The sequence below is a fragment of the Natator depressus genome, chromosome 1 (genome assembly GCF_965152275.1).
Source record: "Natator depressus isolate rNatDep1 chromosome 1, rNatDep2.hap1, whole genome shotgun sequence".
Taxonomy (NCBI): domain Eukaryota; kingdom Metazoa; phylum Chordata; order Testudines; family Cheloniidae; genus Natator; species Natator depressus.
In genome coordinates this window covers 53,734,526-53,749,896 of record NC_134234.1, presented here as the reverse complement: position 1 = coordinate 53,749,896, position 15,371 = coordinate 53,734,526, and the positions used below count along the sequence as shown (strand labels likewise).

Below are 15,371 nucleotides of genomic sequence, written 5' to 3'. Positions count from 1 at the left end.
GTGAACTGAGGTCACAAAGCATAATAAAAAGTGACTAAGTAGAAATTCTATTGATTCAAGTCTCCAGATCCCTTACTCAGTAAAAACTAGAATAGTTTGCTGTGAATAGTTAGCTGGAAAGAACAAACCACTTGGAATTAAAAATGACAAATTCAAGCACAGAATGAACAATTTAATATATTCTCTATTATAAAGGGCATATTATACAAAATAAAAAAATTACTGTAGCAGCAAAGAGAGCAGGGGTGACACAAAGAACTGTCATAATCTCAAATAGGATTTATACAGTGCAACGCTTTGGAATTCTGTTTTGATTGTTTAACAACTATCACATTAAACATAAAAAAACCCCTTTGATTTCTGGTATGACCCTATATTTTTATTTGACTTTTAAAATAGGAAAGCCTGATTTGTCATGTGGAAGATTATTTAAAGGTGTTCAGCAAAGGGCAGAAATGTGTTTGTGCTTTTTATAACTCCTTTATGATGTGCAGAGAAGGCCTAAAAGTTTTTTCCGCCTCCCTCCCCATTTCCCCCTGCAGCCCTTCCAATAAAAAGTTTATTTCTTGCTTGTTTTTTACATTAGAAGTTCAGGTTTTATTGATTTTTGAAGGCTCCATGAATGACTAGAGAACAGGCAAGATTATGACATTAAAGATGTCAAGTAAGTGAAAGCTGATTAAGTAAGAGAGAAAGTCATTTTTTGTGTGGTATGCAAGTTTTGCTATCGTTAATGGATACATTACCCTCATCTGTGCTTATTGTTACAATGGGACTCATGAGCTCTAGGCCTTCATTCCCATCTGAATTTACAGCACGAGCTGCACACTGGACCCGAGAACCAGCTTGAAAGTAAATGGAGTCCAGTGTGATCATCTTGGAGGAAGTGAAGAATGTATCAAAGTCAACCTCTCTCATGGGACTGGTCACACCGTCAGGGCCAGTAGGGGCACTAACCAGCCATCGGTATCGAGTCAGCGTGTTATTGATATTCTCGCTGGCACATATTGAGCCTGTCTTGTCATAGTCTGTATATTTAGGATTGCAAGCCTGTGGAAAGAATCAGACAAGTTATAATGATCTTATTTATTTCACGATAAAGAAAGCAATTCCAGTAGTGAGAAAATGATCGGGAAATTCAGATAAGGTTTGGCTTTAGCCACTGTTACTCCTGGGGGAATTCTGTGCCACTGTGCATGCACAGAATTCATGTCCCCCACAGATTTCTTTGCTTCCCCGCAGAAAAATGACTTTCTGACTGGGGAGCAAAGGAAAGCCACAACAAGGGTAATGTGAACCTCCCCAGCAGTATGTTTTGGGTATCCAGCAGAGAGGTAAATCACTGTGGGCGGCGGCAGGACTGGGGAAGACACTTCTGGTGGCTCCTACCCTGTGCTGGGCTCAGCTGCTAGTCTTGGCTGGGCTCGGGAGGACGGGACTTCCTCTTCTTCTGCACAGCATCCGGCGCTGGGTCAGATCCACCCCCAGATTTCTCCCCAGACTGCAGAAAGCTCTGCAAACTCTCCCCCTACTTCCAGCACCCATTGCTCCTCAGCTGCAGGGGAAGGGATCCCTGTACAGGGAGCTTCTCCCCCATCCGCCCAACCCCCATGCATCCAGACCCCCTCATACCCAGACCCTCCTGCCAAACCTCACCCCGCCCTGCCCCAAGAACCCCCCTGATGAGCCCCATTCCCCCTGCACCTGGACCACACCAATTAGCCACCTGCACCCAGATCCCCACCTCACCGAGCCTTAACCAGCTGCACCTGGATCCACACCCCACTGAGCCGCACTCCCGAGCATTTGGAACTCCCTGAAGAGTCCCATTACCATTGCACCCAGAACCCCTCAACAAGCCCCTGTGCATCCAGATCCTCTCCACACCCAGATCCCCCACTGAGCCACCCACACCCAGATTGCCCCACACAGAACCCTCTCAACCCACACCTGGATCCCCCCACACTAAGCCCCTCCACACTTGGATACTGCCAGTCTGAGCCTGCCTGCCCACCCCAGTGCACCTAGTATGGAGGGGCAGGGCCCTGGGGTGTTTCTGGGGCAGGTCAGGTCCTTGAGCTTGTGAGGGTTGGGAGCAGCCTCACCGCTGAGTCCATGTACCGGGAGAGAGGGGGAGCTGCACAATTATCTCCCACTTTTGTGCAGCCACTGGTCTGTGCTCCCCAATGCCATGCTGGAGCCTCCACATTTATGTGACAAATACAATTTGCAGAATTTTTAATTTTTTGGCACAGAATGCCCTCAGGAGTATACTGTGGAACAAAAGCACCAAAAAAACCTTATACCGAAAGTGCAAGTTATGGATGGAGAGCTAACTTGTGCTTTAATCACTCAACAGTCAGGAAACACGACAAAGAAGAATTTTAGTGCAGGGCAAATTTGAAAAAAATATATTTTAAGAATACCCTTTTAGCAACTTATTCTGCTTTATCCTTATAAAGTTATAATTGTGCTTACAGGATTCCAGTTTTGATCTGAAATACTGCATATAGGTCAAATTCAGACCTGGGTTATGCAGTCAGTGCATTCAGTGGAGTTGCACCCCATATGCTAAGTCTGATTTGGCCCTTTGATCCAAGTCTCCCAATGTTCAAATAGCATTGTGCACAGATGTGTAACAAAGTTGCATGAAAGCTTTTACTGTGATTTAGGAAAACCTTGTCTCGTGCAATGCATAACCTGTGAAGGTGCACACTGAAAAACTCTAAAGGAGATGGATAGAATCCCAACTCAATGTATATAATTTTTTATCTCCACATTCATTTTACAAAAATTCAGACTCAGTGCACCAAGGATTACAGAGGACCCTGACCTAATTCACTGCACAGACTGGACAGTGCAATAAATTGACTTTAATGGTGTAGGATCAGAGACTGAATGAGACAAGGGCCATGAGGAAAAAATAGTGTGTAGTCACATAATTAAAGACACAGGACAAGGCCCTTGAGTCTGGCCAAGCTATGGTTGGCACAGGAAACAGGGATAGGTGGGTGAAGGCTTTCTGTCCCTATTCTTCCCCCTAAAAGTTGATTTGACCTCCACCCAAGTTAGAGCAGCTTCTATCCTACAGCTTATACTTGCTTGTAATTCACAACAGCAGGGATTGCCGAAGTGTAGTACTTTCTCTGTCCACATTCCTTCCTGTCCCCCTAACACTCCCTCTATTGGAGAGGTGTCTGAGGGGTGATGTAGATTTGGCTACACTGGCTCTATGACATGTCCTATTAAAGGGGAATCCCCAGCTGCCCTGTTAAAGCAGATTTTGTGATAGAAAAGGGCTGGATCATGGGCTGAGAATCCAGCCTTGAATTTTAATGTATGCACACAAGACTCAAGTTTGTATGTGAAACATTAATTTTGGCAATTTGCTGACTTTTGAGTGCTTCCCTTTGGAAGTATAACTTTTTTTAAAATTTATCTTTTTGCTATAAGTATGGTAGTAAACTCTTGCTTGTATACAGCTAATGGTGGACGAAACTCTTTTAAAGTCAGATCCAAAAGAGTATTTAAATGTAATTTCTATTTTTAATATCTAAATTCCTGTATTTCACATTTGTTTCCTTTTTCAAAGATGATACATTTTCATATTATTTACCCAAGCATCTTGTATAAAGAAAATATAGTATCACACATAGTATTGGCAGTGAACAACTTTTCATGATGCAACATACATACCTTAATAAAAATGCTTTCTGGAGACATTTATTATCTATCATTAGTGGCAAAAGTATTTGAAAAAGGTGTTCTATTTTATAATAGCCCTTCACCACTTCCCTCAGGCAGTATACATTTCCATTGTTTCTTTGAAATCACACACCTACTAGCTTTGTTCCCACTTCTCATCTTGATACTCACCGTGATACAGACAACAGGGTAGCCAGCAACTGGACCGGGTCTGTCTTTGGCTCTAGAAGTATCATCATATACCAAAAGAGAAGCAACCTGAGGGACTGAAGGAAAGGTGACATCCGCCATGCTGTTCATTTCTTCAATGTACACAATGGCCTTGGCTGTCTGGCAATTAATATACAGAAACACAATTTTTTAGTGCAAACGTACAAAACCAAACAACTCAATCTGAAGGTTGATCAGGAAATATTTCCTAGCAGCAGCAGCAGCATTTGTTAGCCTGCAGAATAGTATTCCAAGAGAAATGACAGAAGCACCATGGAATCACTGGAAAATATAGCACACGATGAGAAACAGAATGGCAACAAAATATTTCAGAGTAGCAGCTGTGTTAGTCTGTATTCGCAAAAAGAAAAGGAGGACTTGTGGCACTTTAGAGACTAACAAATTTATCTGAGCATAAGATTTTCTGAGCTACAGCTCACTTCATTGGATGCATTCAGTGGAAAATACAGTGGGGAGATTTATATACACAGAGAACATGAAACAATGGGTGTTACCATACACACTGTAACGGGAGTGATCACGTAAGGTGAGCTATTTCCAGCAGGAGAGTGGGGGCGGAGGGGAAACCTTTTGTAGTGATAATCAAGGTGGGCCATTTCCAGCAGTTGACAAGAACGTCTGAGGAACAGTGGGGTGGGGAGGGAGGAATAAACATGGGGAAATAGTTTTACTTTGTGTAATGACCCATCCACTCCCAGTCTCTATTCAAGCCTAAGTTAATTGTATCCAGTTTGCAAATTACTTCAAATACAATTAACTTAGGCTTGAATAGAGACTGGGAGGGGATGGGTCATTACACAAAGTAAAACTATTTCCCCATTTTTATTCCCCCCCCCCACTGTTACTCAGACGTTCTTGTCAACTGCTGGAAATGGCCCACCTTGATTATCACTACAAAAGGTTCCCCCCCCCCCCGCCTCTCCTGCTGGTAATAGCTCATCTTAAGTGATCACTTTCATTACGGTGTATATGGTAACACCCATTGTTTCATGTTCTCTATGTACATAAATCTCCCCACTGTATTTTCCACTGAATGCATCCGCTGAAGTGAGCTGTAGCTCACGAAAGCTTATGCTTAAATATATTTGTTAGTCTCTAAGGTGCCACAAGTCCTCCTTTTCTTTTAACAAAACATTTGTGTTTCTCAGAAGGATGAAGGCACGAGGCCTTCCATTTCCTGCCTCATTGTGTCCTTGAGCCACACAGCCATAATGGCATAACTTATCTCTATTGAATGCTGCAGCTTCACATGTCTGGTGGATCTGTGGTGTCTGTGGCTATATATCTTTTCTGCCTGATGATAGGGAGCCAGGCGACAGTTCTTATTTACAATTTATGCAGTGTGACAGAGAGGCCCTTTAGGGATTCTCTAATCTGTGTCAGAAGCTCTTGTCAGGCCAGACGTACTTCATAACCTAACACACTGTCGTCATGATATATATCCATATAATGGGATATAACATATCATTTCAAAACTAATAACTGACTTATTAATATTCCTGTGCTGTGTACATGCAGAGTGTGTACAAAGGAATAGGGATGAATGCTAGAATTATGTTCTTAAAATGTGTTTGGCAAGCAACACACAAGCACAGTCTGCCCTAGACAAAGGAATGTGGATTTGCTGGTCATCAGGCAAAGACAACGAAGGCACATTTACATAAATGGTAAACAATGCCATCAATGTAGCAAGTGGAGGAGCTAGCCTCTCGCGAAGAGCTGAACCTCAAATGATAAGTAATTGAATCAGCTGATTGCATACAATATTACTGTATTATAAAAGTGTATCAAGCAAGGTCTTTTATGAACGTTAACAACACATTGGTGACTAATATCACCTGAAATGTATGTATTAACACTATATGGGGAATTATGAATACTCACTGATATTACGCTTAAAGTCTATGACCTAACAAAGGGAGAAACAGCTTTTCTCCCAGACAGAAGGGAAGGCAGCTATCTACTTGTCTCCAATGAAATTAAGCAAGAAGTGACCAAAAATAATGGAAGCCCACATTTATGGGAGGTCCACAAAAAGTGAAGAATGGTTCACAATTGTCATCCTGTTGCCGGCACCCAGTGCCCAGAGGCAAAACACCAGCAGGGGTTTGTTGCCTGGTGTGCGTCACCCAATAAACACAACGGGGTGCAGAAGCAGAAAAGTTTATTTGGAATTCCAAAGAAAGGTACAGGGACAGAAATCTCAAATCCTGCACACCAGAGCAGGTCATTACACACACTTTTATATTCCTTAATGCTACCGCACTACATATCAGCCAATCAAAGCTTTGCACAAATACTCTGCCTTCCTTATATGGGTTACAACAATGTTTATTTCCTGTAACCTCTAACAAGCATTCCTAGCAACTTAAACAACCAGCACATCCTGTCTGGCCTTGTAGCTGTCTCTCCTGTTATCTTTAACTTGGCGTCAGCAAACCTTACACTATGAGGCATTATCTACAACTGCAACATTGTTTTAAGAGCGAAAGAGCTTACTCAAACCAGCCAGGCCTGAGTTCTATTAAGGGGGGTTGACAAGAAGCCCTTAGGCCTTCAGCAGGGAGACTTCCTCGACCCTTATGGCCTTCCATCCCCTTGACTTAACTAGTGACCATGCCCTGGGGTCTCCAACAATCCTGAGTCTGGGGACAAAACAGTGAGTTTGGGAAGATCCAAGGAGACAGAATAAGCTATTTTGGCATCCATCACTGGACGGACACAAGGGGCCAGAGCTCTTGTAAGATGAGAAAGACGGGTCTTTACAACCCAGGGGGTTGAAGTCTTTGGGAACTGAATATAGGTGAGAAACCTACTTCAGCAAAAAATATTTTGCCTGGGAAGAAAAAGGAACCAAGCTGTCTTGACTTTGTGGAAGATGACCAAGGGGGTGGTCAGTCATCTTGCTGGAGGGAGGTGTGGTAAGAATCGTAACAAAACTAGTTTTGGTTCAAGGTAGGTCTTGGTCATTAGAAAGCATTTTTTCACTTTTATTTGTTTGTAACTATTTCCAACTTTATCCCTTATACCTGAACTCACTTAAAATCTCTCTCTTTTTGATTAAATAAACTTGTTTTACTTTCATTCAAAATCAACCCAGTGCTGTGTTTGACTTGAAGGGATTATTAACTCCAGTTAAAGCAACAAGCTGTTGTGCTTTGTCTCTTTAAAGGAGCAACAGATCTTATTACTCCTCTGAACATTCCACGAGAGGGCTGGACATTTCAGGGCAGACAGTTTTGGGAAAATTCAGGGCTGGGAGTTTGTTGGGGTCACTTGGCTAGTAGCAATCAAGACTCACAGAGACCAGAGTGTGACTTTATTGTAACAAACGTGCTGTTGGCATCGGAGTTGCTGAAACAGGGTGGTTCTACACACAGATACTAAGTGCATGCTTGTACACTGACTGAGAGCATCCAGACAGGGAGCTATAGCAGCAGAGCATTTTAAGGCAATCAGGGCTACAGGACAGGCAGTGACACAACCTCTCACTGGTCTGGGTTGAATCCCACAATGTGACAACTGATTAAGAGTCTAAATAGTATTACGGATGTTGCACTTCTAAGTCATGGAGAATATGGAGAATCAGAGAAGGAAAGTATTAGTGTTAAATGCAGACAGAATGTATTAATAGATAAGACTGCTACTCTTGGAGTTCAAGCAACAAGTATAGCAATAACAGAACTATTATAGCAGAAGTTACATTTAATACATGTGTAGGCAGTCTGCTGTTATTACAGGACCCATGGTACTTCCACAGCTTCCAGCACAGGTGTCAGAAAGATCCTGTCAGTCAGTGTTTCCAAGGTGATGATAGTTACTGAGAACTATCCTGATAAAGAGAATTAATTTGCAAGGAGATATTATAGATATTTATTTCATATATGTTCCTAAGAACATATATGTTCTCTGTGGCCCTTTGGGCTCTTCAACCATGGAGGTGAATTATTTTGGATGGAAATTATAGGCTCTTCATTATAACCCAGCTGAAGAACAAGGCTACTAGAATAATAGCTATAAGAGGTCTGCCAGATTGTGCTGTTGAATAGTTTGTGTTACCTGTATCTCTGCCACCATGTTCTCATCAGGCTTCAGGTGAACAGTGAAGGCCTCTCTCATCTCCCTAACACCGTCAAAAAGAACCTCAATCTCCACAATGTGCTGTGTTTCACCCTCCTTAAATTCAATTTCTAAAAAACACAATAAGACATTTTAAAAATAAATCTGCTGTTCACAATAGTTAGGCTACTGATCTATGCTATTCTGGCATGACAGAGAGAGCTACAAAAGTTAACACTTGTCTTGCAAATTACATATGTGCATGTGACTTGAATAAACTAGTTTACATTATCCAAACACAATCAATACATAATTAATTAATTAATTAATTAAATGTGTACTAACTGGGCCATCTCATTTCCTGTGAAAGGGCCAAGAAAATACCGAGCTTGTGGAGTTTCCCTGGGATAATCCAGTCAGGAATGCAAGGTTTGCCCCTACCGCTTAATGGGCTGGACTCTTTAAATCCACAGATGTTGTGAAATCCATGGGGAAATCCTCTAGATCATAGAAAACTTGCAAAGGGCTGGGGATTTTGGGCAGAGGCACAGTGTTCTGTCCCTGTGTCTTCTGTGGAGCATGTTTCCCTCAGAAGTCAGACCACACTCTGTTGGCTTACAGCACAGAGGCAGAAGCAAGTGCAGGGTAAGGCTTACAGAGTCAGTGTCAGCTGACACTACAAGTTCCTGTGGATCTGAGGAGGGATGAGTGAAACTCTTATGTGAAGGAAACACATCCCACTCAGCAACTAGAATGGGACATTTCTTATTTGACGGTTTTCTTTCTGTTAACAGCTTCTTTCCTCATTCATCACTGGGTAATGGTTAACTGCTTCCCACCTGTGGAAATCTGAGGGGGTCCGGTGTTCTTGCTGGAGGCTCCAGGACCAAATCCTGCCCTTCCTCTTAGGCCACCAGAAGAGTTCTTCCAAAGTGACAGAACTATTCCAACACCTGCTTATTAGCATCCGGTCATTTCCCAGACTACCAGGACGGGTGGAATGAGGAGAGAAACTGCTAGCAGAAAGGAAATTTTCAGCTAAGAAATTTCTCATTGTGCTGCACAGCTTCTCTCCTCACTCTTTTCATGGGAAGTGGCAAGCAGTGAATCACGGAAAGAAAGAAACAAAGGATAAATAGAGTTTTTAAATTGTTATTAGATAGGATAATAGGTGCAAATAGAAGTCTCACCTCATAATATAGAGTAAGACCTTGTATATTAAAGAATTATTTGGAACCAACCCAGCAACATGTTCCTGCCAATAGACTTCTCTGCAGAGGAATGGAAACCTACTTTGCAAATCTTCCTCAGATGAGGCTCATATCCTTTCCCGCATGATGATCCTAGGGAGCTTGCAGAGGAAGACTTGACTCCATCTCAACAAATAATTTCTCAGTTGCTTAACATGGCAACTGGTGCAATATTTTAACATCTTGTCTGCAGCAACGCTGAGACCCTAAGGCCTTGGTATTTTGGATAGAATGAGATGAACAGGGTACAAGTGATGGCATGTGTACTCCCTATACTTGAAATATCCCTTTACAAATCCATTTATGCCACCACCTTCCACAGGAGTACCAAGGGCTGAAACAAAATGATGGGAGAACTAATTTCCAGGAATTGTGGAAAGAAGAACTTACTTAAAACAGAAAGGTTTCTGGAGCTAGAAGAATAAGTTACTCCTCATTGCAACAGCTACTCCGGGGGGAATTCTGCACCACTGCATGTTCCCTCACAGATTTCTTTGCTTCCCTGCAGAAAGTGACGGGGCAGCAAAGGGAAGCTACATGAGGTTGGAGTGGGAGCCTGGAGATGTGCATGGATGTAGTTTGGGGGGACACTGCCCCCCCAACAGAAGTGAGGCATGGCGGGGGCACACATGCAGAGCTGCCCGACTGAAAGAGGGTGCCACTTGGTTCTGCTGACTTTGCAGCTGGACACCGCCTCCTGGATTCCAGTGCCTGTCGTGCTCCCCTTCTACGTGAAGGGAGCCATCCTGTTTTCTGTACAACAGTGAGTCCCCGTGGTGGGGCAGGACAATGGGGATAGGATGGGGCTGAGAAAAAAGAGGCAGTGGTGAAGGAAGGGGATGGGATTGGGGAGGGGATGGGCAGGGGACAGTGGGGAAGAGGGATGGGATGGAGAAGAAAAGAGGAAAGAGGATTTGAAGGGGGAGGTGAACAGGAACCCAGCATGCGGCATCCCCTTGGCAGCAGCTGCAGCTAGGGCTCCCCCATTAAATAGGCCCATAGACCCCCCCATCCTTAGGAGCCCCAACTTTCCTGCACCTTCACCATCCCATGAGCCCTCCGGATACCCACCCCATTGAGCGCAAACCAGCTGCAACTGGCCCCTACCTCCCCTGTACCTGAATCCCACGACTGAGCCCCCCACACCCCGACGCCCCTGCTGAGCCTCAACCACCTTCACCTGGACCCCTCTGCAGAGTCCCATTGTCCTGCACCCGGAACCCCACCATGAGCCTCTGTGCATCCACATCCCCCACTGAGCTGCCTGCACAAGACTGCCCCACACAGAACCTCTAGCCCCACACGTGGATCCCCCCCACACTAAGCCCCTCTACACTTGGATCCAGCTGGGCTGAGCCTGCCTGCCACACCTGGTGTGCCTAGCACAGAGAGGCAGGGCCCCAGTGTGTTTCTGAGGCAGACCTTGCCCTTGCACTGAGTCAGGGTTTGGTGCAGCCTCGCTGCCATGTCTCTGTTCTGTAGGGATGGGGGGCTGCACGGTGATCTCCCACCTCCATGCAGCTAGTGGCCTGTGCGCCCCACTGCTATGCTGGAGCCTCCACATTTATTTATTGACAAATAAAATTTCCAGAATTTTGCAGAATTTTTAAACAGTGCACAGAATTTTTAGTTTTTTGGAGCAGAATTTTTAGTATTTTTGGCACAGAATCCCCTCAGGAGTAAACAGCAGTGTGGTTCTTGTATGGATAGAGGAACTAATTCCAAACCCGGTCTTTTTGAGGCAGTGGTAACTAGAAAGGCTAGCCACAGGTTTAATCTGTCACTCTAATTAATCTTGACACCTGATGATCATCAGATGAGGAGAGAGAGAGATCTCTGCCTAAAGACTACCACTAGGGCTGTTACGCCCTTTTCAGTGGTGTTTGGTTATAGGATTCCAATCAGCCATCCTAGAGTAGAAACTCTAGAGTAGCTAAGATCACCAGAACTGTGGTGGTTGCTATTATTTATATTCTGGTGGCATTGGGAGGCCAAGGCCCCATTGCGTAGGGCACTGTACAAACAAGAGGCAGTTTGTTTGTACAAAGTGTTTGCTGTTTCCCTTTGCACCAGAAATGTAAATTTGACCAGATCAGCAACTGAAATTTCTGGGTTGAGTTCTGCCTGCATATCAAAGAAGTACTGATGAGGGCAACTGAAAAACTCTGTTAAACCACACTTCTCTTCCATTAACCGGCTGTTAATGTAGGTCATCAGGTCTGGATGAAGGAGTCCCTGCTTTAAGTGGTCTGGTGTTCTCTGCAGGTGCAATGGAGGTTCGTTGGTTGTCTATTAAGTCTGAAGTGCCTTCTGGGCCACTGGAGGAGTAGGAGAAGGATTTCAGCTCTCTCTTCCCCTTCCCAGGACATTATTTCCACTGCCAAGAAGAAGCTGTGACCTCTGTTTATTCCCTAGTTTTGGAAGGATATAGACACTCCTGCTTCAGCAATAAGCCAGCCTCTAATGGGAGGTAGGAGGAGACTTCCCCTGTGAGCACCATGACTGCTCTCTACATGGTTTCTTCCACCTTCTTCTGAAGTAACTTGTATTGGTACTGTCATAGACATGACAATGGACTCGATGGACCCACTGGTCCGAACCCATGTGGCCATGTCTCTGTTTTTGTTCAGATATGCACAGTTAGAGCTGTAGAAGTGAATAGTACAAGTTGCTGCCTTACAAAGGGGGCACTTGATTTTGCTTTTTTCAGTCCCAAACTCTCTGAAGTTTGCAAGACTTTCCTCTGAGATGGTTGTGAGGGGGGTTCCCCTCTCTGTGGGAATCCTCACACTCCTGGTTGAGCTTCTCATGGTGGAATCATGGCTTCTGGCGGGGGTTGAAGCCTTACATGCCTGCCTGACTCAAAGCCGACCCCCTGGTAGTGAGAAGGCCAATAGCTTGTGGTAGCCAGGCATAGCTCACTCTCTCCAGCCTGTGCCCTGGCAACGTGAGGGTTGATGGCTTGTGGCATCAGGGCATAGCTCGCTCTCTCAAGCCCATATCACATCATAGTAAGGTCTGACGGCTTGGGGAGGCAGCAGGGCACAGTTTGCTCTCTGAAGCTCCCAGAAAGCTGCCTCTTGGACTTGGCTCAATGCTTGCAGGGCTTCTCTGCTTCTGCAGTGGGAAGCAGACACAGCCCACTTGAGAAGTGCTGTACTGGAGAAGACAGAAGATTAAAACCTCAGTAGTCCATTGATTCCTCACCTCAGGAGAGGGGAAGAGGTGCTTGAAGCTTAAATGAAGTCAGTACTGCATGAAAACAAATAAGAATTAAAGTTATAAAACAAATGGTCTGAAGAAACTGAACTGACATCTTGTTCCACTCCTGGAGGCAGAAAAATTCAGTGGACTGAGCTAAAAGACAAAGCCTAGTCTCAGAGCCCCCAATAACAACACTGGATTGCCGCTGAATTCCACAGGTGGGAGGCATTATCCACTAGTGATGAGCGAGGAAAGCAGCTGTGCCACCACAAAAATGACTATGGAATGGTTTTCCAGAAGCAACTGGAATGCCCACAGCCCTCTGCACCTTCACAATGAAATTTAACAATCGCTTGAAACTTGCCATCATGAGCCTAATTCATTCCTAGTGTAAACCCACTGATTTCCCTATAACAGAGTTACATCAGGGATTAATTTGTTTCATTATGGCTATGGCACCATCAGAATGGCTACATGATCCCCAAGCAGAGTTTTGTCTGAGGTGAAAAATGGCTGCAGGAAACCATCCTAGGCCTTCAAAGCAGAATGCTAAAGAAGATTAATCTGTTTATCTGTATGAAAATTAATAAACAAAGTTGATTAAAAAATTGAAGTATTTTGACGTTAAGAGTTAACACAAAGGATTCATATTTCCCTTTTATTAGCCTGGAGGTTTATTTCAGGTAAGTTTCCAGGATGTCTGCGGCCCTCTGGGCGCTATAGCCCTGGAAGTGAACAGAAATCCTGAGGAGGTGCACATTCTCTGAGGAGGCCACCCAGGGCTTGTCTGGCTGCCACACCTGTTGCTTCCCTTTGTACAGAGACTATGCCCTGGTCTACACTAGGACTTTAGGTCAAATTTAGCAGTGTTAAATCGATGTAAACCTGCACCCGTCCACACGATGAAGCCCTTTATTTCGACTTAAAGGGCTCTTAAAATTGATTTCCTTATTCCACCCTGACAAGTGGATTAGCGCTTAAATCGGCCTTGCCGGGTCAAATTTGGGGTACTGTGGACACAATTCGACAGTATTGGCCTCCGGGAGCTATCCCAGAGTGCTCCATTGTGACTGCTCTGGACAGCACTCTCAACTCAGATGCACTGGCCAGGTAGACAGGAAAAGACCTGCGAGCTTTTGAATCTCATTTCCTGTTTGGCCAGCGTGGCAAGCTGCAGGTGACCATGCAGAGCTCATCAGCAGAGGTGACCATGATGGAGTCCCAGAATCGCAAAAGAGCTCCAGCATGGACTGAACGGGAGGTACGGGATCTGATCGCTGTATGGGGAGAGGAATCCATGCTATCAGAACTCTGTTCCAGTTTTCGAAATGCCAAAACCTTTGTCAAAATCTCCCAGGGCATGAAGGACAGAGGCCATAACAGGGATCCGAAGCAGTGCCGCGTGACACTTAAGGAGCTGAGGCAAGCCTACCAGAAAACCAGAGAGGTGAATGGCCGCTCCGGGTCAGAGCCCCAAACATGCTGCTTCTATGATGAGCTGCATGCTATTTTAGGGGGTTCAGCCACCACTACTCCAGCCGTGTTGACTCCTTCAACGGAGATGGAGGCAACACGGAAGCAGGTTTTGGGAACGAAGAAGATGATGATGATGATGAGGTTGTAGATAGCTCACAGCAAGCAAGCGGAGAAACCGCTTTTCCTGACAGCCAGGAACTGTTTCTCACCCTGGACCTGGAGCCAGTACCCCCCGAACCCACCCAAGGCTGCCTCCTGGACCCGGCAGGCGGAGAAGGGACCTCTGATGAGTGTACCTTTTAAAATACTATACATGGTTTAAAAGCAAGCATATGAAAGGATTACTTTGCCCTGGCATTCGCGGCTCTCCTGGATGTACTCCCAAAGCCTTTGCAAAAGGTTTCTGGGGAGGGCAGCCTTATTGCGTCCTTCATGGTAGGACACTTTACCACTCCAGGCCAGTAACACGTACTCGGGAATCACTGTACAACAAAGCATTGCAGTGTATGTTTGCTGGCGTTCAAACAACATCCGTTCTTTATCTCTCTGCGTTATCCTCAGGAGAGTGAGATATCATTCATGGTCACCTGGTTGAAATAGGGTGCTTTTCTTCAGGGGACACTCAGAGGAGCCCGTTCCTGCTGGGCTGTTTGCCTGTGGCTGAACAGAAATGTTCCCCGCTGTTAGCCACGGGGAGGGGGGAGGGTTGAGTGGGTAGCCACGCGGTGGGGGGAGGCAAAATGCGACCTTGTAACGAAAGCACATGTGCTATGTATGTAATGTTAACAGCAAGGTTTACCCTAAAAGAGTGTAGTCACTGTTTTATAAAATGTGTCTTTTTAAATACCGCTGTCCCTTTTTTTTCTCCACCAGCTGCATGTGTTTCAATGATCACAGGATCTTCTCCTTCCCAGAGGCTAGTGAAGATTAGAAAGAGAAAAAAAACACATTCGTGATGAAATGTTCTCTGAGCTCATGCTGTCCTCCCACACTGACAGAGCACAGACGAATGCGTGGAGGCAAATAATGTCAGAGTGCAGGAAAACACAAAATGACCGGGAGGAGAGGTGGCGGGCTGAAGAGAGTAAGTGGCGGGCTGAAGACAGGGCTGAAGCTCAAATGTGGAGGCAGCGTGATGAGAGGAGGCAGGATTCAATGCTGAGGCTCTGGAGGACCAAACCAGTATGCTCCAGTGTATGGCTGAGCTGCAGCAAAGGCAGCTGGAGCACAGACTGCCACTACAGCCCCTGTGTAACCAACCGCCCTCCTCCCCAAGTTCCATAGCCTCCACACCCAGACGCCCAAGAACGCGGTGGGGGGGGGGCCACCGGCCAACCAGCCACTCCGCCACAGAGGATTGCCCAAAAAAAAGAAGGCTGGCATTCAATAAATTTTAAAGTCAAGTCGCTCCAAATTTAGTGTCTGCACCCATGTCTGCCCAGGCGC

General features: G+C 45.2%; 1 protein-coding gene across 1 annotated transcript in view; it reads right to left on the bottom strand.

The window, feature by feature from the left end:
* The window catches only part of FREM2 (FRAS1 related extracellular matrix 2), a 224,435-nt gene that overhangs the window by 46,532 nt on the left and 162,532 nt on the right, over positions 1 to 15,371 (bottom strand). Inside the window, exons 12-14 of the mRNA XM_074959987.1 lie at positions 7,996 to 8,126; positions 3,877 to 4,035; positions 747 to 1,050 (exon numbers count right to left, since the gene is read on the bottom strand). Coding sequence (XP_074816088.1) covers positions 747 to 1,050; positions 3,877 to 4,035; positions 7,996 to 8,126 — 594 coding nt within the window. The remainder of the gene's footprint in view (positions 1 to 746; positions 1,051 to 3,876; positions 4,036 to 7,995; positions 8,127 to 15,371) is intronic.